We start from the raw sequence: 26,596 nt of genomic DNA, 5'->3' as shown, positions 1-26,596 counted from the left end.
TTAGTGTACACGCAGCTCAAAATGATTTTTTAATAACAAAGTAGCGATCATCCCCTCGGATAACTCAGATTCTCCGAGGGGCTGATCACTGTGTAATTAGTGTACACACAGTTCGAAATTATTTTGTAATCACAAAGTAGTGATCATCCCCTCGGATAACTCAAGATTCCCCGAGGGGCTGATCACTGTGTAATTAGTATACACGCAGCTCGAAATGATTTTGTAATCACAAAGTAGTGATCATCCCCTCTAATAACTCGGAGGCAACGAGGGGCTGATCACTGTGTTATTAGTGTACACGCAGCTCGAAATTATTTCGTAATCTTGGGCGCGGAATCATGAAGTGGTTGGCGAAATACCAGATTTCGCAATCAGTGTAAGTGATCATCCCCTCGGTTAATTCAAGTTTCCCGAGGGGCTAATCACTTCAAAGTAAAAAAAAGGAGCCGTATATTTGGGAATAACTATTTTATTTAAATTGGGGGGAAATTTTGGCTAAAATTGCCAAATAGGAGTAAAAAAATGAACAATTAAATATATTTTAGCACAAATTAATATATTATTTTTCAAGGCCCAAATTAAAAAATTAAAAAAAAAAAAAAAGGTTTTTGGGATTATTTTTTTTTTTTTTGTTCATACATTCGTTCATTAAACATTAAATTGCCCAAGATCAGCCATGTACAACATTAGAAATAAATAAATTTTGGGGATGAACATCTAGCTAAAGGTATGTTAATGAATTTTTAATTAACAATCACGAGCTCAACAAAACGTATTAATTGCACTTGGAAACCATCTTATTATTTTTTTATTATTTTAAATATTTTGAGAGAATTTTTTTTTTAACATATGATATCCCGTCCTTTTAATAGATTAGTGGCACTCCATGTAATTTCCCCATAGAGCTTAATACGGTCAAAGGTAGGGGGGGCTGCCATTACTCTATTCTTAAGGCGTAGGATTCACCTACTGAAAATGTTTTTTTTTTTTTTTTTGCAATATTTATTCTACGGGTCTAAATTACTCTAGCCAAGTTCTAATTAATTAATTTATTTCCTAATTAGGTATGATTTTCTTATTAAGGGGAATTATTTATATTAAAAACAAAATTTGTTTTAAACAAGATTAAGTTAATTAATATTATAGGAACAAAATTAATTATTAAACCGAAATAAATTTAGACTAGTTTAAAATTTCTCTACAAATTTAACAATTAACAACATTTGGTTTTATAAACTAAATAATTAAAATTTTTAGTTTGTCCGTCCGTTTACGTTGTACACGTCTTTAAAAGAACCGTCCAGTGGTCAGTAGCGGAGTGGTATTAGAATGATCTTAAATTGCTGAACCTGTTTACCTTTTACATTTTTAGCCCCTCCCCGTTACGGACTACTTTACAGTTCATCCTTATAGCGTTTTCCTTTGGGTCCTCGCGGAGCGCTCCCATGGAGGAATAAAACTAGGAGATTCTATTCTTCAAAAACAGTCCTTAACGAAGCTGCAAACTACTACTACCATTTTTATTGCTCCTTGGGAGCGCTCCGCGAGGACCCAAAGGAAAACGCTATTAGCTAAGGGCGCTTAAAACTCTCTAGAGCCTCTTTCATTGGCTCCTTCCAGAACATTTTCTAATATTCTGATTGGCTGTTAGATATCTCTCTGTCTCTGAGCCCCTAGCTAAGCCTTAACGTGTGTCTGTTAACGACATTTTGACAAATGACAACACCTTTACCTAAAAACCATTGAATAACTTAAAAAATATATTAAATATATTTATGATATTGGGGATTTGATGATTTTATTTTAGGGGTATTAGATTTTTATTTTAAATGTGTTCGATTCGATATTAGCCATTACCGTTTTTTTTACACTAATAAGCTGCGGAAAAATTTACATATAATGAGTCCCTAATTTCCCATTATTAAATTAATTAATTAATTAATTAATTAAGAATTTGAATTTCGTTTCAATATATTAATAATGTATTTTTTTTTTTGGCATCTAAAAAATGGACTAAGCTCAGGTGGGGGTGCTGATTATTATAACAATGACGTTATGACTAGAACAACATCTATTATTAAAATTGCGTAATCTAGGCCTACATAGATTCGAAATTTCGAATGGGTTGGTTGCCTTTGAGAAAGAACCCGGCGGTAACTCACTCGCTTCTAAAACTGTTACGTCAGTCGTTTTTAGGCCTAAATATTTTCGCGTAAAACTTACCATCTTCGAAAATAAACCTTTAATATCTCTTTCCATCCACTAATACCAATACCGTAACCGTTTAAATAATTAATTAAATTTAAATAGTTTTAACGTAACAAATTAAAAATATTTTATAATAAAATAGGAATAAAATAATTTATTCAGACTTTTTTTTCTCTCTTTTTCTTTTTAAAAGATATTTAAAATTATTTCTCTTAAATTTTCCCCCGTGGCTTTTCTCTCTGCTCTATATTTCTTTCTCTCTTTGTATGGTTTGTTTGGACTATAATTAACACGTTTCCCATTAATTGTTTTTTATTTTATTTTAATTGAGATTAGTTCGTTGGACGCCATTGTTTTAAGGAGAGAAAAATTTTAGCGTAATCACACACTGGCGGATTTTTCGTAATTTGTATTTTGTAACAAAAGGGCACCATGATAAATTGCGATTAGGGTCATGTTTGTTTGTTTATTTATTTATTTATTTGTTTGTTTAAACCCTGTTTAGTTGTTTATTTTTATTTTAGTCTTTGGGTTACGTTGGCAAGAGCAACTGCGAAAGCTTGCAATGCGCAGAATGGGTATTGGAAGTCTAAAGTATACGCGTTACCGTCTATTCTACCAAATTGCATTACCTGTAAAGAAGTCTGAACCCCAAATGAATAAATAAAGGTCAAAGGTCAAGGCAATGCCGTTAATATTGTATAGTAATTAATTAGCCTTATTCCTGATCAGCGCCATCTACCCATAGCGGTGACTTTGAGAACTACTGTAAGCGGCAAGCCAATCAGATGTCGCTAAAATCTGGTGACGTCATTTTTGGTAAGACCCGAGAGTGCCAGTCAGTGACGTCACCAGATTTTAGCGACATCTGATTGGCTTGCCGCTTACAGTAGTTCTCAAAGTCGCCGCTATGGGTAGATGGCGCTGATAAGGAATAAGGCTAATTGATATATTTACCTGTTTGCCTCTAAACTCAATTTGAAAATTTTTGGCCGATTCTTGCGTCACCCTGCCGCCAAAATCTAATTGATAGACTTGACTGACTTCGTTCCATAGCGGGGCTTTATTGTGCAAGACAAATTCTCGGTAATTGGACGAACTAGGACTGGGTTCTTGCTGTCCATCCGCAACCGCTCGACCCCTCCATTTTTTCAGCTATTACCCCGAAAGAAAAGTGAGATTGGCGCAAATCTCTCGATTCACGGGGTCAATTGAGTAACTGTGGAAATGGCGAATACCTTCTTTCTAATGTAAGCCTTTTGAAAGCTCTCCAAATCGGTGAACTCTTCCCTGGCGACATCGTCCCCGCTCAAGCTAGCGTCTTCGTCGGAACTGTCCATTAGTTTCTGCCTTCTAGTTCTCCTAGCCAATCTGGGACTGTAAAGAAAGCCCTTGCGCGCTCCCCCGTCTTTTCTTTTGGACACGGGCGACGAAGGAATGCTTCGACTAGCTCCTACAACCACGCCGTTTAAGAGGGTAGGCCCGTTTAGGCAAGCACCACCACCACCGCCGCCGCCGCCACCTATCTTGGTTAGTTTTTGGTCTTTGGATTGCGGAAGGCTAGCCCGATACTCGACCAAGCGAGTGACGTCTCCGCTGGAGGAACACGCGCTGCTGGCCAAACCGTCGTTTACTACCGCTAAACTATCGGAAATGGTCGTGACGTCCTCGGAACTACTGGTGGCGCTGCTACGCTCGGAATTATTGCCGCTACCGCATAACTGAATGGAATTGAGAAAGCCCGCCGAAGAATTAATGAAACTTCTAACGTAACCGTTTCGCGGTTGGCTTTGAGGGGATCCAAAGTTTTCTATATCGATATTAACTTTGCATTGGGTTTCTTGGTAAGAATCTATCAAGTCATCGGACTGACTGTCGTTGCCGTTATTCGAATCTCCGTTTCTAGATTTAAGCGTTAATCGTCTTTGATCTTTGAAAGGCGGAGCTACCGCGACTGGACTGCCTACGACGGTACCGGATCCCGCGTGAACTCGACTTTCGCTTATAGCGGGACCGCTGGCGAAATCCGTCATCTGTAGATGACCGACGCTTCGACTGCGATGACCCAAGAGAAAGACGGGTCCATTCGTGGCTTGGGTGGTTGTAGGTCCGTTGCTAGAAACGCCACTGATGGGAAAACTTTCGGGATCATCTATAATATCATCACCATCATCAATGAATTTCAAATCTCCGACTTTTTCGGCCCATCTGGGTACCGTCTCGCAACTACCGGTTAGATTGGGATCTCCCCTCGATCTTCTGACGGAAGAGGCTGTCGGGTAAACTCCACCAGTTCCGCAGTTGGCGCCGGACTGCGAAGAGGCTAAACCTAGAGGATCGCTGTTATAAAGGTGCTTTTCGCGCTCGCCGCCGCTTTTTTCCCCTCTCGGGAAGATAACTATATTGTTCTTGGTGCTATCCGTATTCTCGTCTACTTTCAGCGCCTCCGCGAAAGACTGGACGCTAATTCCTATGGATTTTCTATTATTATCCTCGTCTTCTAGATAAGAACTTATGTCGATACTGTCTTCGTTTGTACTTTGCCGCTGTAACGCCTTTTGGACAGAGATAAAATCCTCGACGCGGATTATTTTATCGTACTCGTCTAAGTCATCGGGAATCATGGCCGCGTCGACGCTACGTCGTCTTTCTTTTTTAACTCCGCTTTTCGAAGGGGAGAGAGGCACTGAAGAACTCGAATTAACGAAACGGTGGACGGGGCTGTTGAGCTGTTGTTGCATTCGCTGATTTTGTTGTTGTTGACGTTTTTGAGGCGTCATCGGAGCCACCGGGGCGCCTTCCGAACTACTGGCGTCCCATTTAGAACTATCCCCATCTAAACCAATCAAAGAACAGAACAAACACGGGAGGTTAATCTCAAAACGCCCCTCGATCGAGGCGTCTGACCCTTCGTACCAGGAATGTCATCTTCGTCTTCCGAAAAAGATACGTGACCTCCGAAAGCTGACGAATTAGTACCGTGCGTATTACCCCGATGATTGTTGCGCATTTTAACCAAATCCACGGGTTCGGGACCGTTTAATTCTTTCATAACCAAAGTCATCTGTCTCGGCTGTAAATGCAATAGGCTAGTTCGATAGCTTATAGTTCCCAGCGAAGAAGGTAACCAAGGTGTCAATCCCAAAAGTTTAAACTTCGTCCCCCAAATATTAGACGAAACCGCCACCAATTTTTGATTCTGGAAACCCCGTAACAAAATATAGGTATATCCCGAGGAATTTCAACCTTGAACTTTATTAAATTCCCGACCTCTGGTAAGTCGTCTAAATAGACCAGTTCTTGGCGATGAAATTCGCCGGCGTTAACGAAACTGGTGTAAAAATTGGGGCCATTTCCGTTGCGATGCTGTTTCCTTCGTCGCCGTTGAAGCCTGGGTGAGGCGCAACCTTCGTCAACTTCGCTATCCGAAGAGGAAGGCTCCGTCGAAGCGGAATGAGGGTGAGGAGAGACGCGGGCGGAACTATGAGCCGAAGAAAGAGGAGAAGAAGAAGAAAGCGCTGCCACGGCCAAATTTAAATGAGACGGAAAAAGTCCCACTTTGTTGGCTAATCGCGAAAGAAAGAGAGAAAGAAAGAGAAAATTGAAAGGACAAGGACAAAGACAATAGGAGGAAAGATTTAGAAGGTTGATTTACAGTTGGACTGAACTTCAGGATCGAATATTATGAACTCTGGACGAATTTTACTGGCTCTCTTTCCTTTCAATAGAGGCACCAATCCGCCCAAATACTCGAGAAAGAGTGTGTAGGTAGCGTTTCCGGAAACCGCGTCGTCGTTGTGCCGAATCATGGTACAATGCAAACGAATCCCATTGGAAGGAGGTTTAGACACAAAATCGCGCAAGTGCTTTGGCTCTGGCAGGTAGCACTGAAGTCGACACGAAAAATTATACCCCGGGGGTCACGTGGTAAATAATTAAAGCGGGCTTCAACGCTACCTTGATTGTTTGACCAAATAGATTGGAAATAAAGGCCTTTAGACGCCTGGGCAGAGGCAACTTTTGGACATTGGACTCTTCTCTTAAACATTTATGGATGGCCAATCGGGACAGAAGTTGCAGAGTAGCGACGCGTCGCGTCACCCACCCTATATGAATGATACTGCCTGTGGCCACAAAGAGACGTTTGTCATTGTGACCCCAAGTCATGGCTGTAACTGGGCTCTTCAATAAACAACCAGAAACATTTAATAATTTCAATCGGTTTTGCAACAAGAACTTTATTTCGCGGGGTGCCTGAGCTCGAATCGTCCCGTACCTGACTGTAAGGAACTAAACGAACGAATCTCAGGGCTCCAGACTCGGAGTAAAAGTGTACGCAATTAATGGGAGATTCGTCGTTGTCGAGACTATTTTCGCTGACTCCCGCGACGGCCAAAATTTCTCCGTTGTTCGACCATTCCATTTTAACTCCTTTTAAGCCAGTCAAAATCATTGTGGGCGAAATATCATCGTAGTTCTTCATGAGGTAAATGGTTCCATTCTGGAAACACAGAGCCAGAACGGATGGACGATTTTGGGCTGCAAAACAATTAGAATAAGTTTTCCCCCCGGGGAAGGGATTAACCTCGAGGGAGGCGTACATTGTTGGCGGACGGAGTCGAAAGCCGAGGGTGGATTAGGATTGAGACTTGAATCTTCCTCATCCGTTTCTTCCATCTTGAATTTCTCGCAGGACCAACACATTGAGGCAATGGGCATACCATCTTGAATACTAACCTGAGCTACCATGACACCGTGTACGTCGATAACTAATATTTGGCCATTTGAAGTTCCAAACAGCACCTTAAAGTAAGACTTCGTTAGGACGCTGGGTCTTATTACACGAGGTGGTCGGATTAAGGTAAGTGAACGGACTTGTTGGTCGTCGGGAGCCCAAATACCACAGGTGATGGTGGAATCTAAATTGAGCATAGAAGACCAATAGCGCTGGCCAGCTACAGAACCGACTAAAACAAAACCATCCTGGTAGCAGATGAGAGCCATCCTTCCATCGTGACTCCAACAGAAATCTGTAACTTTGGTGCTTCGGTCATTTATTAGCTCAATGGACCAGCGACCTTCGTATTTAATCCAGACAAAAATAATTCCACTACTGTCGCATGACGCTAGTTTCTGGTACGGCTCATTCCATTTAACTAGCGTAACCTAAGTCGACAGAAATTTTCCCGACTTGAAGAGTCATTCTAAATTAGCCTTATTCCTGATCAGCGCCACCTACCCATAGCGGCGACTTTGAGAACTACTATAAACGGCAAGCCAATCAGATGTCGCTAAAATCTGGTGACGTCATTTTTGGTAAGACCCCGAGAGTGCCCGTCAGTGACGTCACCAGATTTTAGCGGCATCTGATTGGCTTGCCGATTACAGTAGTTCTCAAAGTCGCCGCTATGGGTAGGTGGCGCTGATCAGGAATAAGGCTAATTCTACTATGACTTTGACCTGAGACTCTGTACCTCTGACCGGTGACCTCTGAGATTGTAATTGGTTCGAAGCGGTAGATCATTGGATTTACCAAAGAAACAAGTTGTGAACGTCACTCCTACAATGCCTCTGGCGTTTCCGGTGGCTAACCAGCCATCCTGGTAGTAACTCATTCTATTGAGTTTCCATCCCTCATCATCGGGTAGTTCATCCGGAACTTTACCCATCCATGTTAACGAGAGAACATTGCAATCTGTTCTCGCCAAAGAGTTTCTCTCAAAGTGCAGATGCATGGCTCATCAAAATCTCCCCAGTTATACGCGCGCTTGTATCAGGAATGACTCTGGCAAGTGTTTTTCGATCTCGAAACAAAGCGGTACGTTCTGAGCATTTTTTGACTTATAATTCTACCCATAATATTTTATACAACAGTTTTGCCCGAAATATTTACCAATTGTGAAAAAACTAGATAGAAAATTTAAAATCTCGCGGCTATATTTATAATTTTAAATTATTACGAAATAGTAAATAAAATAAACATTTTAATACGAAACGAGATTCTCTAGAAAAATTATCACAGGCTTTGAAAAATCTTGATGTAATTTACCGTATTTAAATTGGTATTTGAGATTCTCCACTTAATTGTAGGATTTTTAATTAAAAATAGTTCACTTATCACTCGCTAAAACCAATATAAACGAAAGGGATCATCCGTGTACAGCAGGGAAGAGAACCTTAAAGGGGCTAAGACTAGGTTTTTGCGGGAATTTGCTGGAATTATGGCTCAAAAAGCGCTTTACTCTTGCTAGAAAGTACATAATATTCGTAGATTTATTCATTTTGATTATAGATAATATAAAACTAATTATTTCGGGGCCTATTAATCCCTTAATTAAGTTAGAAACATCGTATTCCGATCATTTCTCCGAAAACCGCATCCTCCTTCCTCAATCCTCATCACTTTCATCCCAAAGAGTAAAGAGAACACTAACGACTCCTTGGACTGGTAAATACGCTCTCGGATGGGACTAACAATCTTTCGTCTTTGGGGTTGAAGGTCACTATACAACCACGTGGTCGTGGTGTTGTTAAAAATGTTGTCCCGGTATAATTTAAACTTTAAATTACAGTTATTAATTAAATTTAGTGGCGAAATTAATGGAAATTATCAGGTAATACGTAATTCAAATAATACTACTGTTTTTTAAGAAAGTAATTTAGAATTAGAATTCTCGTTTAATTTTAAGAAATTAAGTAATAAAAGCAAGGTATTGAGCAAACTGGTTCATAGTGAACCACCTAAAATTACCAATCCACCCCTTTCAACTGTGGAAGATCGAACTGTTAAAATTAGTAAAGCCATGAAAGCATATTTAGATCGTGCTCAAAAGCATGGTAAATTAATATTAGCATTTAATTACTTAAATTACTTAAATTTCTTACATTCCTATAAATTGTAATTGTCATAGATGAATTTATGAAAGAACAAACATTAGAATTTGAAATGGGTAAACGTCATTTGGCCAATATGATGGGTGTAGACCCTGAAACTTTCACTCAAAGAGAGATTGATGTATGGTGTTTTTTTTTTCCTTTCTCGTTAACTGCGATATAAAGAAACTTTAATAAAGGTTTTAATTAGGAGGCTATAAGTTACCTGATGCCATCTGGTCTCTTTGATAAGAAAGCCAGACCAATGATGAAGGTAATTTAATCCCAATAAGATTTAAGTTAATTTAATTTAATTTAATTACTGAGATTTCAATTAGCCACCGGAGGAAATATTTCCTAAAAGAAAGGCGGCTGAATTTGACTCGAGTGGTAGACCTTTTAATACATTTTTTTATACTGGTAGTGCTTATTACTACCAAGTTATGTTTGTAAGTTTATTTAGCGTTTCTTTTAATGTTAATTAATATTAAATTTGATATAATTTAACGTAAATGTTAGACTATTGTTGACAACATTCAAAAAATGGATGATTTCGAGGACAGTATGATTAAAAAGGGTATTAGGGAACCTTTACCCGAAACTAAGCTGTAAGATAACCATATTTAATTAATTTAATTACGATTAAATTAATTTTAAATGGTAGGGAATTAGCCGGAAGTGAATGGGTTTCGAAAGAAAATTTTGAAAAAATTATTTCCCAAGAAGTTTCACCACTTAAAGTAAAATTATTTAATTTTTTTTTTTAAGTAATTAAGTTTAAATAAATGAATTTATTTAAGTTTAATTATTTAAAAGTACGAGTATTTCATCTATTCAATGGCAAGACTTGCTGATCACCCTTATTCATTTCGGTGTAAAGATTTCATTATGAAATATCGTAGAACTTTAGTTTCTTCTTTACAAAAAATTGAAATTCCTCCGGTAATAATAACTAATAACTTATTACTAGTTAATTATAGAACTAATTTCTAATTTTCAATTAAAATATATTAAGTTAACTATTGATGAAAATGGCAAATCATTTGTTGAAGCTGAAGGTATAAAGTAAACTGCTATTATTACAATTTAAATTAATTAACCATTCAATGATAACAAAAGGTGCTAGGAAACATACTAAAGCATGGGTTACCATTTACGCAAACGGAAGTGGAAAAGTTAAAATAAATGATAAAGATATAAGTTATTTTCCACTTGTTCAGGATAGGTAAATCAATTAGCTTTATTCCTGATCAGCGCCACGTACCCATAGCGGCGACTTTGAGAACTACTGTAATCAGCAAGCCAATCAGATGTCGCTAAAATCTGGGGACGTCACTGACGGACACTCTCGGGGTCTTACCAAAAATGAGGTCACCAGATTTTAGCGACATCTGATTGGCTAGCCGATTACAGTAGTTCTCAAAGTCGCCGCTATGGGTACGTGGCGCTGATTAGGAATAAGGCTAATTTACTGAGAAACTAGGCCTAGGTATCTTAATTAACTCTTAATTAATTTATTTATGTTTAAGGGAGCAACTTCTATTTCCACTTCAGTTTACCGGTTTATTAAATAAAGTAGATTTTGTTGCTAAAGTAGAAACGAGTTTAGGAGGTTCAAGTTGCCAAGCTGGCGCTATTAGATTAGGCATTTCTAGAGCTCTAAGAAGTTTTGTTGATGCGGAAACGGTTGAAAGAATGAGAATAGGTAAAACTAAATAAAATTAATTGAATTGAGGAATGATTAGGTTTAAATTAATCATTTAGTTAATTAATTAATTAATTTAGCTGGCTTATTAACGAGGGATCCGAGAACTAGAGAAAGGAAGAAACCGGGACAGGAGGGAGCTAGAAGAAAATTCACTTGGTATATTGAAATATAGATATATTTAGATATTTAGTACAGTTTATTAATTTGTTTGTTTGTTTGTTTGTTTGTTTACTAATATCTTTCTAGGAAAAAGCGATAGAATGTATAGTATTTATTTTTAAGGTGTGGTCTTTGTGCCTCAAACAATCAACAAGAAATAAAAGTGTTTAAAAATATAGCGTGGTGTATGAGATGAGTCACATTAAGGCCCCTTCACACTAACGAACCACTCTTCGTGGTTTAAAGTGATCAGACATTTTTTTTTTTTTTTTTTTTTGAGAAAGTTTCATTGTATTGTAAACTGGTTTCATGAATAAAATTAAATAAGTAATAATAATTATTTCTGACTCTCACTTATTTTGAACATATTAGCTGTGATTAATTTTGAATGGTAATTTCAACTACTTGGTCATCTCTTCTTTTGTGAAGGGACCTTTAGTAATTTTCTAAGTTCCAAGGCAAATATTAGAGCATTGTACTGGGATAGGATTGGGCGGGCTTTAATTTGACCTATTGAAAACATAACTTGGAAGGTTTCCTCTGGGGTTTAGTGACGTCTGTATGCTAGGGCCAATTTGACCTTAGCCAGGTAGAAAGAAACCTTATTAGTCGTCCCGTTGATGGGCTTAAAGCTTTATAGGTTCCTAAAAGTCCCTAATCTGATTTGGTCCCAGCCTATATAAAAGGAATTTGTCGGATCCCGCTTCGTGTTTTTCCATTTTTCACCTTTCATTTTCACGAAACGTAACTAGAACTGTAGAAGTTTTCGGATTGTTCCTCTTAGTATTTGGATATGGCTTTCTTTCTTCTACCGCTGGTGATGGTTGTAGCGGTAAAGATATTCAAAAAAGCCTCCCCTAATGGAAAACTCACCGTTTATTTGGGCAAGAGAGATTTCGGGGACTACGGCGACAACTGTGATCAAGTGGAGGGCGTCGTCTTGATCGACAACGACTATTTGAAGAGCCGAAGAGTTTATGGCCAAGTCGTCACCACTTTCCGATACGGCCGAGAAGATGACGAAGTCATGGGATTACATTTCAGCCGTCAGTTACATCTGGCCATGGAACAAGTCTACCCACCGAAAAGGCGAGCGAATCAAACTGGTCTTCAAGAAAAGTTGATCAAGAAACTGGGCGAAAATGCTTTCGCTTTCGCCTTCGACCTACCCAAAAACGCTCCTTCATCGGTAACTATCCAACCCGCTCCCGAAGATAATGGAAAACCAATGGGTGTGGAATATGAATTGAAATTGTACGTCGCCGACAATGAAGAGGAAAAACCCCATAAGAGAAGCTCCGTTGTCATGGCTGTTCGAAAACTTCAGTATACCGCCCCATCCCCCGTCATTCGACAACCCAGTTCCCTGGTCAGTAAAGGTTTCGTTATGAGCAATGGAAAATTGCAGTTGGAGCTGACTTTGGATCGCGAGTTATACTTCCACGGAGACAAGGTCGCCACACACGTTTCCATCGCTAACTATTCCAAGAAGACTGTCCGCAATGTCAAGATTTCCATCATTCAAAACACCGAAGTCACTCTGGTTAACGGTCACTACCAGAAGACCATCGCGGCCGTCGATTCCAAAGAAGGATGCCCCATTACCCCCGGGGCTTCTTTCAACAAGGTCTATTACTTGGTCCCACTGGCCAGCCTGAATAAGGATCGAAGGGGTATCGCCCTCGATGGCCGACTAAAGGAAGGAGACACCAACTTGGCATCCTCAACTATGGGTGGTCAAAGTTCGGACGGTTTGGGTATTGTTATTTCCTACATCGTTCGGGCTCGTCTCTACCTCGGAGCGCTTGGTGGCGAATTGACGGCCGATGTCCCGTTCAAGCTGGTCAACCCTATCCCCGAAGTCGACTATCCCGGCACCCAGCAGAACAAAGCGGACAAGGAGAAGGAACGAGTCAAGAAACAGTTAAGCAGGGAGATGAGCACTGATCTCATTTTCGAAGATTTCGCCCGTCGCAGACAGTTCAGCGAAGATATGGATTAATAAACTGTTTTGACTTCGTTGTACATAACCTTTAGTCTCGAGGCAATAATTTTATATCAGAAATAAATTTCAGAAAGATTTAATTTAGAATTGTTTAATCGCAATTTATTTATTTACCAAAATTAATAACAAAAATAAAGTTTTGGTGTATTATATATTATATTCTGTATGATGTTGACATCGTAATAAAGTATTACAACTAAGAAGTTACGTCGCGTCTTTTGATAAATTCCTACAAAGTTTAAGTTAATCCACCTTATTTTTGAAGTTTTAAATGAGATCTGTCAAGCAAAATTTAATTAGAAGACGCATTTTAAAAATTCCAATGACATGAAAGCGGGACATATGGAAATTGATTTAGCACTCAATACTATCTTCCCATAGACCGTAAAGGAGTGAAAATAGGAAAATGCTTTAAGCCTTTTTCTCTGGTAAAAAGATTTTCAAAACATATAATCCCTACAAAAATTCGCGCCAAAAGATTCATGCGTGTGATTGGTTCACTAATGCCACTCGTGATTGGTGGAACTGGAAGCGATTGACGTCATGGAATCTGAAGAAAAGAAGGAGCCGCCGTGGATGGAGCCGCTGCGCTGCGAGTGCCTACACAAAGGAGCGATTTTTCCTGATTTGCCGCCATTTTAATACTCGATTCGAGAATTTCGAGTGAGTCGTCGTTCCGAGGGTCACACCGGTTTCATTTTTCATTGTTCTTCCGAGAGTATTGGGTGTGGAATTTTTAACCTTAAAAGGTTTAGTCAATTTAAAATTGTTGAAAGTCGGCTTAATAATTAATCTCTTGTAATATTAAAATGGCTTCGAAACCAGAAATGGATAGAAAACATGAGGATGCGAATCCCAAAGGCCCGAGCGGCAAAGGTAACCGTCAACGTGATCGGGATCGCGGCCATGGCGGCGGCGGTGGCGGTGATCGGGGAAATAGAAATAGCAATAGCAATAGCGGAGGGCCGCCGAAACAAAATAGAGATCGTGGCGAACAAGTTAGAGATAGGCTAATTCAATCAGGAATGCAAAATACTACTCATCTACAAACGCGCGAAGGAAAAATAGAACCAAGGAAATTCACTGGAAGATGCAGGCTGTTTGTTGGTAACCTTAGTACCAACATTACCGATGACGAGTTCAGAAAACTCTTTGAACCATTTGGAGAAACAGCTGAGATTTTTCTCAATACTTCGAAAGGATTTGGATTTGTTAAGATGGTAAATACCCTTCCTTATTTTATTTATAAATAGTTCAGAAGGGGGTATGTGTGAGAAAAGAATTTCATTTTAGGATACCCGTCAACACGCTGAAGCTGCAAAGGCCGCTTTAGATTTTTCCATGGTTAATGGGAAATATTTGAGAGTTAGATTCGCTACACACGGCGCGGCTCTTAAAGTTAAAAATTTATCTCCTTGGGTTTCAAATGAACTCTTGGAATACGCATTCTCATTTTTTGGGGAAGTTGAAAGGGCGGTGGTTATCGTTGATGATAGGGGAAGATCTCTAGAAGAAGGAATTGTTGAATTTGCTCGTAAACAATCAGCCCAGATGGCTTTAAAAAAGTGTCAAGAGGGTTGCTTCATGATTACATCGTAAGTTTAATTAATTTTAGTTTAGCATTTTGTTCTTAATAATAATAATTGTGTTTTTGCGTGTAGATCACTCCAACCTGTTTTGGTTGAAGCTTTGGAGCAAAGAGACGAAGAAGATGGTTTGCCTGAGAAGAATTTCCAAAAATCCAACCCTCATTACATGAAAGAACGTAATGTTGGACCACGTTTAGCTGATCCTGGTTCTTTTGAATTTGAATATGGAATGAGATGGAAAAAACTCTATGATATTGAAAATCAAAAGAGGGAACATTTGGAAAAAGAGATCAAAGAAGCTCGGGGACAATTGGATGATCAACAAGAATTTGCCATCTATGAGCATGAGACTAACGCTCTCAGAGAAAGTGAGCACTTTTAAACCTTGACAACTGAAGTCTGGGGATTTTAAAATAGGCCAAAATGGACTGGGGAGTATAGAAATAGGCCAACATGGACTGGGGAGTATAGAAATAGGCCAACATGGACTGGGGAGTATAGAAATAGGCCAACATGGACTGGGGAGTATAGAAATAGGCCAAAATGGACTGGGGAATTTAAAAATAGGCCAAAAGGGGATGGGGAATTTAAAAATAGGCCAAAAGGGGATGGGGAATATAGTAGTAGGCCAAAAGGGGATGGGGAATATAGAAATAGGCCAAAATGGACTGGGGAGTATAGAAATAGGCCAAAATGGACTGGGGAGTATAGAAATAGGCCAAAATGGACTGGGGAGTATAGAAATAGGCCAAAATGGACTTGGAATGTAAAAATAGGCCAAAATGGACTTGGAATGTAAAAATAGGCCAAAATGGACTTGGAATGTAAAAATAGGCCAAAATGGACTTGGAATGTAAAAATAGGCCAAAATGGACTGGGGAGTATAGAAATAGGCCAAAATGGACTGGGGAGTATAGAAATAGGCCAAAATGGACTGGGGAGTATAGAAATAGGCCAAAATGGACTGGGGAGTATAGAAATAGGCCAAAATGGACTGGGGAGTATAGAAATAGGCCAAAATGGACTGGGGAGTATAGAAATAGGCCAAAATGGACTGGGGAGTATAGAAATAGGCCAAAATGGACTGGGGAGTATAGAAATAGGCCAAAATGGACTGGGGAGTATAGAAATAGGCCAAAATGGACTGGGGAGTATAGAAATAGGCCAAAAAGGGGATGAGGAATGTAGAAATAGGCCAAAAAGGGGATGAGGAATGTAGAAATAGGCCAAGAAAAAAGTCTAGGAGTTTGTGTTTTTTTTTTTTTTTTTTTTTTTTAATAATTTTCTGTTTGCTTTAGAACTGAGAGCGATGGAGGAACAAACAACTTTAATTCAGAGAGAAAGGGAACTAAGGTAATTTATTGTATTTTGTTAATGTTATTGTTTAGCAAATATAATTGACATTTCATAATTTAAATGAACAGAAGGGAGGAAGACAGGCGTCGTGAAGAACAACGTCGTCAAGAAGAATTGGCTTTGAGACAACAAGAAGAAGAAATCCTGCGTCGCAGAAATGTTGAAGAAATGCGTCGCCGTCAGGATGAAAACATGATGGTACAAGCCCAATTACGTCAGGTAAGAAATACAATGCAGCTTAAGTTATAACGAAATCTCCTCACTCATTTTATCCACCGATTTAACTAAGTAAACTTAACAATTAAGTATCCTTAGTCTTTAAAGGGAAATTAATGAAATGGCCCAAGAAGCACTTTTGTTAAAATAGGTTAAAACGGTCGGGGAATTGTTAAAGTGGGTTAAAACGGTCGGAGAATTGTTAAAATAGGTTAAAACGGTCGGAGAATTGTTAAAGTGGGTTAAAACGGTCGGAGAATTGTTAAAATAGGTTAAAACGGTCGGGGTATTGTTAAAATGGGTTAAAACGGTCGGAGAGTTGTTAAAATAGGTTAAAACGGTCGGAGAATTGTTAAAATGGGTTAAAACGGTCGGAGAATTGTTAAAATGGGTTAAAACGGTCGGAGAATTGTTAAAATGGGTTAAAACGGTCGGAGAGTTGTTAAAATGGGTTAAAATGGTCGGAGAGTTGTTAAAATGGGTTAAAACGGTCGGAGAATTGTTAAAATGGGTTAAAACGGTCGGAGAATTGTTAAAATGGGTTAAAACGGTCGGAGAATTGTTTAAATGGGTTAAAACGGTCGGGGTATTGTTTAAATGGGTTAAAACGGTCGGGGTATTGTTTAAATGGGTTAAAACGGTCGGGGTATATTTAAAATGTGTTAAAACGGTCGGGGTATTGTTTAAATGGGTTAAAACGGTCGGGGTATATTTAAAATGTGTTAAAACGGTCGGGGTATATTTAAAATGTGTTAAAACGGTCGGGGTATATTTAAAATGTGTTAAAACGGTCGGGGTATATTTAAAATGTGTTAAAACGGTCGGGGTATATTTAAAATGTGTTAAAACGGTCGGGGTATATTCAAAATGTGTTAAAACGGTCGGGGTATATTCAAAATGTGTTAAAACGGTCGGGGTATATTTAAAATGTGTTAAAACGGTCGGGGTATTTTCAAAATGGGTTAAAACGGTCGGGGTATATTTAAAATGTGTTAAAACGGTCGGGGTATATTTAAAATGTGTTAAAACGGTCGGGGTATATTTAAAATGTGTTAAAACGGTCGGGGTATATTTAAAATGTGTTAAAACGGTCGGGGTATATTCAAAATGTGTTAAAACGGTCGGGGTATATTTAAAATGTGTTAAAACGGTCGGGGTATATTTAAAATGTGTTAAAACGGTCGGGGTATATTTAAAATGTGTTAAAACGGTCGGGGTATATTTAAAATGTGTTAAAACGGTCGGGGTATATTTAAAATGTGTTAAAACGGTCGGGGTATATTTAAAATGTGTTAAAACGGTCGGGGTATATTTAAAATGTGTTAAAACGGTCGGGGTATATTTAAAATGTGTTAAAACGGTCGGGGTATATTTAAAATGTGTTAAAACGGTCGGGGTATATTCAAAATGTGTTAAAACGGTCGGGGTATATTCAAAATGTGTTAAAACGGTCGGGGTATTTTCAAAATGGGTTAAAACGGTCGGGGTATTTTCAAAATGGGTTAAAACGGTCGGGGCGTTTTCAAAATGGGTTAAAACGGTCGGGGTATATTTAAAATGTGTTAAAACGGTCGGGGTATATTTAAAATGTGTTAAAACGGTCGGGGTATATTTAAAATGTGTTAAAACGGTCGGGGTATATTTAAAATGTGTTAAAACGGTCGGGGTATATTCAAAATGTGTTAAAACGGTCGGGGTATATTCAAAATGGGTTAAAACGGTCGGGGTATTTTCAAAATGGGTTAAAACGGTCGGGGTATTTTCAAAATGGGTTAAAACGGTCGGGGCGTTTTCAAAATGGGTTAAAACGGTCGGGGCATTTTCAAAATGGGTTAAAACGGTCGGGGTATTTTCAAAATGGGTTAAAACGTCATTGAAAAGTCGGGGATCTATTTATTAGTTGCATTGGCCATTTCATGCTCCCTTAAATTATCTCTCCTTCGTTATAAATGGGACTGGACTGTAGATCCTACTTTTAAACTCCTACCAACTCCTTAAAGGTTATAATTTGGTTCCTAATTACAAGTGATAATTATTGTTAACAGCAAGAAGCGGTCTTGAGGGGAATGGCTAATGATAACAATCAAATGGGACAAAACCAATTTGACATGCAAGGAATGAATATGGGTGGACAAGGAGGACCCATGATGCAAGGCGGTGGTGGAATGCCGGTGATGTACCTTTTTTAATCACTTTCAAATTCTCTCTTTCTTTTTCTTTTTGGCGGTATTGAAATAATTAAGTTGCTCAAATGATGATGCTATTTTTAGCAGAGTGATAATTGTGAGGGTTGGTGGGAAATTTTGTTGGTTTTCTTATTGATGTGGCGGTGGTTTTAAATAGTTTTAAAATACATTGGTGGGAAGAGAAACGGCTCAAACCTTATTTTTCTTTTGCCATGAATATGTGATTTTATTTTTGGAGTGGGATTTATGGCTACTAAAATGAAGAAAAACATTATCGTAATGGTGATACAATCAATAACTGCCACAGTATTCCCTTAACTCTAGGCACTGCCTCCTTTATCAAATCATGGCCCGTGCGTGGTTTTATTTTTATTGAATTGTTGTAAATTCTGCCTAGAGGGCGCTTATTCTAAACCATTTCCCGCGCTTTATATAGAAGTGAAGTTAAGGTGACGTCATATCAGTCAAATTCTCGCGCTTTTTCGAAGTTAAGGTGACGTCATTTCGCGAGAATTAGAGGCTTTTCTAGCTCAAAAAAAACCTTTCCCAAAGGGAGGGCGCCTCTACCGGGAAACAGTGACAAGGTCATTTATAAGAACAGCGAGAAATAGTATTGTGCACAGGCCTTGATAGATAAAGGCGGTTGTGCTCTAGGGAATGGGCGAATCACGTTTTAAGACTCAACAAAGCAGTATTTTATGGGACCTTTTAGGGGGTCGCCTTTTTGCACCATAAAATGGTGTTTTTATAAAAGGGTATTACTATGGGTACCCTAGGGGATGATGTTTTATTGGTTTATGGATCTTGTATCCTGTGTCTTGGGGGGGGGGGAGAGTGAGTCGCTTTAAGGATTTTCTCTTTGTCGCTCTCTCCTCAATAATTTCCATTTATACACATGTGTATGAGCGATTGCGTGGAAAGGGGCCAGGGGTTCACACCTGGAGATTGCTATTATTTGTTTTTGAATGTGCGATTTTAAAAATGACATTTCAGCAGGTGCGCGCATACACGGGGGGGGGGGGGGTTACCTGATGTGAAAAAATTTAGGATTATTCAGGGAGAACCTGGCTATTTATGTCAGGGAAATAAATTGTTGACTAAAAATTCAGGGGAAACTCGGTAATTCATAGTTTGTAATGAAATCCAGGGAAATTTGTGAGGCTTGAGTTAATTTGCCCTACAAGGTATTGCTCCAACGAAAAATAACCCAATTACTGTTATTTCTCCAAAAAACCACTCGCGCAGTTACTAGGTGGCCTTGCCCTTGGAAATTTCAGGGAAATCGGTTTTCCAAAAGTTGTATGAACCCTGTTATTAAAATTGGTTTTGGGGGTGATACCGCGTATTGTCAACCATTTATAATACTGACCAATGTCAACTGTGGGGTCATAAAAGTATTTATGGTTTTATCTTTCATCAATTTTTAAATTGATTTACAACTATACCAATTATCGCGTTGTAAAAATTTTATTAGTTTCGCAGCAAGCCCTTTTTATGGATGATATTTGTTAATAAGTGATTTAAATTGTACCAATTAAACAATTAATCGCGCTACTAATGCGGAATTACTGGCGTAAAGGGTAGAGGGCTGAATTTGTCGGCGTTTTTAAAGTGGTCTGGAGACTGTATACATGGTTTTCAGACTGGGAGGATTGATACCATTTACACTAAAAGATGCGAGGTTATACTTGGCGGACAAAGTGCAGTACCAACTAGTCCGGCCTTCTGGTGTAAATGGTATCAATCCTCCTAGTCCGAATTAACTATGCATAGCGCCGCTTTTGTGATGTGTGGGGAAAAGAGTTGACCATAAGTAATTTTGTTACAAACTGCTTGATTATAGTTCACTTTTGTGACTGCGTCACCAACACTAGATAGATATAATATAACCAAAGGTAAATGGAAATAATTTTAAGTGAGGCCGCAACGAGAGCCTATAATTATTGTTAACTCTCGCTTTACATTCACCAGCAGCTTTGCGCTACAAAATCACTTTGTTATTTCTATTTGCCATTGATGTAACGTTGTATTTACGCCTAATTTAAAGGCGAAACTTGTGTACCTCTGATCAGAATTGTTAATTATGCGAAAATTGTGGTAGATAAAATTTTGCGGGTACAAATAGTTGGCTTTATAACCAAGACTACTTGGGGACATCGTGAAATTTGATAACAAAGCGCGCGCGTTGCATTGGCTATTCGGGAATGCTTGCTCGCTCGCTGTCAACAACTAATGCGCTAACCTACCGCGATATTTGAATAGTTCAATTTAAAGAGAATTGAATTTAAAAAGAACCTCCCCCTTTAAAATCGTCCCTTCCCCCTTTATGATTGTTCCCTTCCCCCTTTATGATTGTTCCCTTCCCCCTTTATGATTGTTCCCTTCCCCCTTTATGATTGTTCCCTTCCCCCTTTATGATTGTTCCCTTCCCCCTTTATGATTGTTCCCTTCCCCCTTTATGATTGTTCCCTTCCCCCTTTATGATTGTTCCCTTCCCCCTTTATGATTGTTCCCTTCCCCCTTTATGATTGTTCCCTTCCCCCTTTATGATTGTTCCCTTCCCCCTTTATGATTGTTCCCTTCCCCCTTTATGATTGTTCCCTTCCCCCTTTATGATTGTTCCCTTCCCCCTTTATGATTGTTCCCTTCCCCCTTTATGATTGTTCCCTTCCCCCTTTATGATTGTTCCCTTCCCCCTTTATGATTGTTCCCTTCCCCCTTTATGATTGTTCCCTTCCCCCTTTATGATTGTTCCCTTCCCCCTTTATGATTGTTCCCTTCCCCCTTTATGATTGTTCCCTTCCCCCTTTATGATTGTTCCCTTCCCCCTTTATGATTGTTCCCTTCCCCCTTTATGATTGTTCCCTTCCCCCTTTAAAATCACGCCCTCCCCCCTTTAAAATCGTAAAATAATCCACTCATTAAATCGCAAACTTTCATCTACCGCAATTAAAAGAAACTAAAGTAATATTTGGGGGAAACCCCAATTAACGTCATATAAATTTTTTTTTCTTTCCCGACACATTTTGATTTCTACTTGTGCGATGTCCCATCCATCCATCATGGATTTACTCTACCAAAAAAACAATACGAATTATTGACAAATTTATATACTCGTCAACGGGGATGATGAATCTATCTATTTGAACTGTTGTATTTTATTGAAATGTGGTGGTTATAGCATTCGGGCCGTTTTGATTCGCCCCACGGCGATATGGGCCCGAACGGTAACGGTATGGGTAACCAGCAAATGGGAATGCGTGGCTCGGGAAACATGGGTGGCGGCGGCGGCGGCGGGCCACGTGGAAATCGAGATATGGAAAGACGTCGGGATATGCACGACGACTATATGATGGAGAATAAACGTCGACGCTATTAAAAAGAAACATTAGCCCGGTTTTTTTGATATCGGTCAGTTTTGAAGTGACGTACATCCTTCCATCATTATAATGAGAAATTCAATGTTAAATAATCGTATCGTGATTTTAGACATCTTGGTTTTTTTTGTTCTCTCTCTTTTCGTCAATCATCGCTATAACATTTAGTACGACGAACATTTATCTTTATCTCTCGCTTTTTTTGGTATGGTAGTGTTTGACTTTACCAAACAAACTTTAATTGCATTGCGTACTCTCTTTGGACTATCGCTCTCCTCGCGTCATTATTTTCATGATTTTAGTTTTTGTAAACAGTTATTGTGGATTCAATAAACAAACAGCTTAGATGTCGTATCTTTTAGATTTATTGAAATGGTTAGTTGAAAGGGTTGTTTGTTTTTATGGATTGAAGACTTAAGTTAGGGTTGCCTGTGTTCGCTGTTCGGGGAATTTTTTAAAATGGGTTGTGATCATAAAAGTCAACGTGGGTAATTTTGCCACTAGCGTGAACTATTGTTGAGATAAGTGACGCGTGAACCGCTCGCTACCCAACGTACGTTCAGGGTTCGTACGGAACCTGGATAAGTCGGGGATATGGGAAATAGGGGGAAAAAAGGCAGGGATTTTAAACGTTTTCCTAAAAAGGTCAGGGATATGTCAGGGATTTTAAACATTTTCCTAAAAATGTCAGGGATTTTAAACATTTTCCTAAAAAGGTCAGGGATTTTAAACATTTTCCTAAAAAGGTCAGGGATTTTAAACATTTTCCTAAAAATGTCAGGGATTTTAAACATTTTCCTAAAAATGTCAGGGATTTTAAACATTTTCCTAAAAATGTCAGGGATTTTAAACATTTTCCTAAAAATGTCAGGGATTTTAAACATTTTCCTAAAAAGGTCAGGGATTTTAAACATTTTCCTAAAAAGGTCAGGGATATGTCAGGGATTTTAAACATTTTCCTAAAAAGGTCGGGGATTTTAAACATTTTCCTAAAAAGGTCAGGGATTTTAAACATTTTCCTAAAAAGGTCAGGGATTTTAAACATTTTCCTAAAAAGGTCAGGGATTTTGTTTGGTATATTAACCCATTCTTGATGCAATGCTAAATATGAGCCAGGAGTGATGAAGTGGGCTCTGGCAAACACCTTAAAATGGTCAGGGATAACCTGGAAAAGTCGGGGATTTTCAATGTAAAAATTTCGTACGAACCCTGATTCGTTGCACTAGCGCCTGAGCTAATATATATCATGGTACTACTAGGGAATTTTAAGCCACGGAAATTATAATTAAATATGGACAAGTTAGGGATTTTTGAAATGAAATCGTTGGCAACCCTATTTTATTTTATTTGAACTTTGAACTTTGAAATTGACTTTCAGCACACACAAAAAAAAACAACGTATATTAATATTTATTCTGTGGGAACTTGGTTATCACTACACAATCTCGGGTTCCGTCAAATATTATCTTCAAATGAATATTATCTTATTCAAATAGTTTTTGAAATATTGTATTTGTATAACAAACGACGTTTCTCCAAAAATTGTGACACGATTCTTAAGAATGTAAATAGGAACTTAAATTTACTTCGACTCAAAGTGCACCGATAATTTGGTGCCCAAGTATAATGAAGAAATATTATAATTTGGTGGGTCCAGTTTGTTTCAAGACTGTATTTGTTACAATACGTTAAACTTTGCGTTCCCAATGATGTCGTAATAACTGTGCGGGTTCGTTTTTATCGGAATGAAGATAAAAGTATCGCGTATTTGCCGCTGATTTGCGCTTTTGGCAAAAAGCGACGCTGTTGAAGAAAACCCTCCGCGCTTCGCAATCCCGACCCGGTATCTTTACCCTCGAATTTTCCAAGAAGGTAGAAATTTTAAAGGAAAAGAACTTTTACACGTCGTCTCTGACGAGAGATTATAAAGTCAGCGCTGTTCCTGTACTTAAACCATCAAAAGAATTGTAACAGTTGATTGATAAGTCCTGGAGCGCAAGTATCTAATACGCAACCCTTATTAACTAATCTGTCCGTAGGTTTTTTTGGACCACCCGGTCACTATATGGATATCAACTAATCCGTACTCGGTCTCAGTTGAAGAACTCGCTTTTTATAAAGTTATTGTTCTTCGACCGATGCCGAGTATGGCATCGTTTTTAACGTTTCAGTGACAAAATATATGCTTAATCAACGAAAGGAATAAATATTAGTTAAGTTAGGTTAGAACAGTGGTTAGAGTAGATGAATCAACAAAGTAAACCTTAAAATTCGTATAATTGAGATGGGTGGTCGGATCTCGCTGTTAATTGCCACCAAATTACGGAGATTCAATTGCGTTTTGCAAGGAGATCATTGCTTCCATACGCGCTTTAGATATCTTTTAAATCGAGATTATCCTAGGGATTGTTTTCAAATGAGATTAGGTTAGTTTAATTAAAAGTTAAGCTATTAATTCTTAATATAGGAAGATTAGTTTCGTCGTTGTTTTTTAAAATTAGAGTAGTTAGAAATTGAGGGAAAGAATTAACTTTTAATTTGACAAAGTTAGAACACGTTGCGAGGAAAAGAGAGCCGATGAAAAGACTATAACTATAGAATTCTCGTAGAAGAAAATTGTACTCCGTTTTCAGGAGGTAAGTTTTTGGTACTTTGTACCGATTTACTCTTAATGCCTGTTTTTAAATCCCAAACAGAAAAAAATTATTGTGTTATTAGTAATTTCAATGTAAAAGTAGCAACGAATACTATGAAATCGCGAGACTTAATATGAAAAACGTTTGGGGGTAAATACGTTATAAACTTATACCATACGACTTGGAAGTTTGGGAATTTTTACTTTCGCGCTCGTTAGAGCTACAAAAGTATTCGTCTGACCCTTGGCTGGCTGGCTGGCTGGCCGGCTGGTTTTCGTGTGTCCTGAGACTTTGGACTTTTTCATTTTTGTAAAAGGTTGCGCGCGAGAAATTGTTCGTATTATGAAGCGCGTAACGATATTATACTGTGAACATCGTTTTTTCGGGACTTGTGATCCAACTACCGACTTTAGATCACGCTAAATACTATTTAAATCAACTTGGATAAAGTTATTTCACCAGTTCAATGATATTTGTTAAACTTTCACGAAGCTTCGTCGCTTTTGTCTTATTACTGAGGGAAAGTGGGATATTTTTACGTAAAAGATTCGCGATGCTTCAAATCTATCCAATTCATAGACATTCAAATGACAACGCCATACTATAGACCGTAACTTCTGAAATGTTCTAAAAGTACTGTTCTAATTAAAAGCGATTAACATTGAGAGTAATAGGTACCTGCATTTCAGAAATTAAGGTATGGGAAACATAATTTCGGAATATATTATAGGATATTATGTATGTTGCACCAAGAACCCGTACAGATTTGCCACTGTGTTTAGTAATGAAAAATAATTTTGTGGTAACCCTTCATATAGGTTCTTGATTGCAATTGAAATTAATATTAGTTAATCAGCTTTAACGAATATTAATTAATAATAATGGAATAAGAATGTAGTCATACACAATTTACGCTTGTGTTTTAATTTTAAAATTAATCTAGGTTATATTTTTTAGCCTGGTGGATAATGTCGTAATGTGAAGGATACTAATTACCATGTAAGTTGAATTTTTGTTATCACGTGATTCGCGGACTTTAAAGTTGGAATGGGTTTATATGATGAAACTTAGGAATTACCGTTTGATTAATTTGTGAAACTAACTCTTTGGCTGTACTTAATTATCTGAATTATTCTAATTATCTTTTATAGTTAATTATAGGCGATACTTTCAAACTAATTTTAGGCGGGTTGTTTTTTTATTATTTAATTATAGGTGTGCAATTACAATGCTGAATAGTTTCAACCAAAAAAATGGGTGTAATTTATGTTGACTGCAATTACCATTAGTAAGTTAAAAGCCATTTAATTTTATTTTTAACATTCTTAGTGATGAAACTTAGGAATTACCGTTTGATTTATTAGTGAAACTAACTCTTTGGCTGTATTTATTTTTCTGAATTATTTTAATTAACTACTAGACTAATTACGGGCGATACTTTGAAGGTAATTAAGGTTTGATTTTAAATTATTTATAGGTGCCAAAAATTGTCTAATTCACGTTGAATGAAACGAATGTAGCACAAGTAAGTCCAACTTTTGTTAAGATATTGGAAATGGAATTACAACATTCTTAGTGATGAAACTTAGGAATTACCGTTTGATTTATTAGTGAAACTAACTCTTTGGCTGTATTTATTTTTCTGAATTATTATGATTAACTTTAAAAGTTAATTGTGAAAGTTACTGTGAAGGTACTTAATTTTGATTTTAAATTAATTATAGGTGAGGACTCGGAGTTTCAGTAACAAATTACTTCAAGAAACTCGGACTAGGTAATTTTACTTTTATTATTGGCATTAATTTTAATCTTGAGATTTAATGATGAAAACTAGGAATTACCGTTTGATTTTAATGAAAAGAATATTTTGGCTGCTTTTTATTCTGACTATATAGGCCTATTAAATTTTTGTACAAATTTTTATATACATCAATAATTCATTTAAGTAACTTAATTTTCCCGCAGATGAGTCATAATTAAATGGTCTATGAAGAAGGAACACAATATCATGTGATATCTAAGTAAGTTAAGACTATTTTTAAATTACTTAAGAAGTTAAAATGATGAGACTAAGGAATTACCGTTTGATACCAATGAAAATAACTTTATTGGCTGTATTAAATATCTGATTAATATTAATTAATTCGGGCCTTTGCTTATGATGAAGTAGGCCTAGATACTTAAACTATTTTTTTTTTTCTTTGTTTTCAGGAGGTTTTTACGATTTTTCTGTATTAATAAATTGAATTTTTAATAAAGTTGTTTAAAATATCAAATTGTTTC

The 26,596-nt window shown here is 37.8% G+C and overlaps 4 protein-coding genes across 10 annotated transcripts; 3 read left to right on the top strand and 1 right to left on the bottom strand.

Moving 5' to 3' along the window:
- Positions 1–2,343: 2,343 nt before the first annotated feature.
- Positions 2,344–8,641, bottom strand: Tusp (WD40 superfamily protein Tusp). 2 transcript variants are annotated; one of them, XM_089843509.1, is made up of 12 exons: positions 7,683–8,641; positions 7,084–7,374; positions 6,810–7,011; positions 6,485–6,747; positions 6,166–6,390; positions 5,864–6,095; positions 5,479–5,774; positions 5,125–5,407; positions 4,439–5,044; positions 3,447–4,360; positions 3,166–3,363; positions 2,344–2,852 (listed from the first exon to the last, which is right to left on the bottom strand). In XM_089843509.1, the coding sequence occupies exons 1-12, from the start codon at positions 7,941–7,943 to the stop codon at positions 2,724–2,726; spliced, it is 3,900 nt and encodes a 1,299-aa protein (XP_089699635.1). In that variant the 5' UTR covers positions 7,944–8,641; the 3' UTR covers positions 2,344–2,723. The 2 variants fall into 2 exon arrangements, with proteins under 2 accessions (XP_089699635.1, XP_089699634.1); XM_089843508.1 differs by having other exon boundaries at positions 3,447–5,044.
- Positions 8,642–8,649: 8 nt separating this feature from the next.
- mRpS9 (mitochondrial ribosomal protein S9) lies at positions 8,650–11,288 on the top strand. Its single transcript, XM_089843521.1, has 13 exons — positions 8,650–8,822; positions 8,898–9,045; positions 9,120–9,223; positions 9,293–9,355; positions 9,420–9,530; positions 9,601–9,689; positions 9,746–9,821; positions 9,898–10,023; positions 10,097–10,139; positions 10,201–10,306; positions 10,611–10,786; positions 10,867–10,945; positions 11,036–11,288. Exons 1-13 carry the CDS (start codon positions 8,745–8,747, stop codon positions 11,046–11,048), a joined length of 1,212 nt encoding a protein of 403 aa, XP_089699647.1. The 5' UTR covers positions 8,650–8,744; the 3' UTR covers positions 11,049–11,288.
- A 155-nt stretch (positions 11,289–11,443) lies between these two features.
- Positions 11,444–13,156, top strand: LOC149661958 (arrestin, lateral eye-like). The gene has a single exon (XM_089843522.1). The coding sequence runs from the start codon at positions 11,742–11,744 to the stop codon at positions 12,948–12,950; it is 1,209 nt and encodes a 402-aa protein (XP_089699648.1). The 5' UTR covers positions 11,444–11,741; the 3' UTR covers positions 12,951–13,156.
- A 389-nt stretch (positions 13,157–13,545) lies between these two features.
- Positions 13,546–26,589, top strand: LOC149661957 (protein no-on-transient A-like). 6 transcript variants are annotated; one of them, XR_016369023.1, is made up of 11 exons: positions 13,575–14,173; positions 14,247–14,548; positions 14,615–14,910; positions 15,841–15,895; positions 15,967–16,096; positions 18,160–18,285; positions 25,271–25,312; positions 25,529–25,601; positions 25,791–25,838; positions 26,038–26,087; positions 26,279–26,589. XR_016369023.1 is itself a non-coding variant. In XM_089843516.1 (8 exons), exons 2-8 carry the CDS (start codon positions 13,781–13,783, stop codon positions 21,677–21,679), a joined length of 1,521 nt encoding a protein of 506 aa, XP_089699642.1. In that variant the 5' UTR covers positions 13,546–13,702; positions 13,779–13,780; the 3' UTR covers positions 21,680–22,031. The 6 variants fall into 6 exon arrangements, 4 of the variants coding, with proteins under 4 accessions (XP_089699642.1, XP_089699643.1, XP_089699644.1 ...); XR_016369021.1 differs by having other exon boundaries at positions 13,579–14,173; positions 15,967–16,117; XM_089843516.1 differs by lacking the exons at positions 25,271–25,312; positions 25,529–25,601; positions 25,791–25,838; positions 26,038–26,087; positions 26,279–26,589 and adding an exon at positions 21,482–22,031 and having other exon boundaries at positions 13,546–13,702; positions 13,779–14,173; positions 15,967–16,117.
- Positions 26,590–26,596: the final 7 nt, after the last annotated feature.

This window comes from Phalangium opilio, unplaced genomic scaffold, assembly GCF_054372755.1.
Source record: "Phalangium opilio isolate 3A_F unplaced genomic scaffold, DU_Popi_V2 ptg000070l_1, whole genome shotgun sequence".
In the NCBI taxonomy this organism is placed as follows: Eukaryota; Metazoa; Arthropoda; class Arachnida; order Opiliones; family Phalangiidae; genus Phalangium; species Phalangium opilio.
This window is presented reverse-complemented; position numbering and strand designations above follow the sequence as displayed.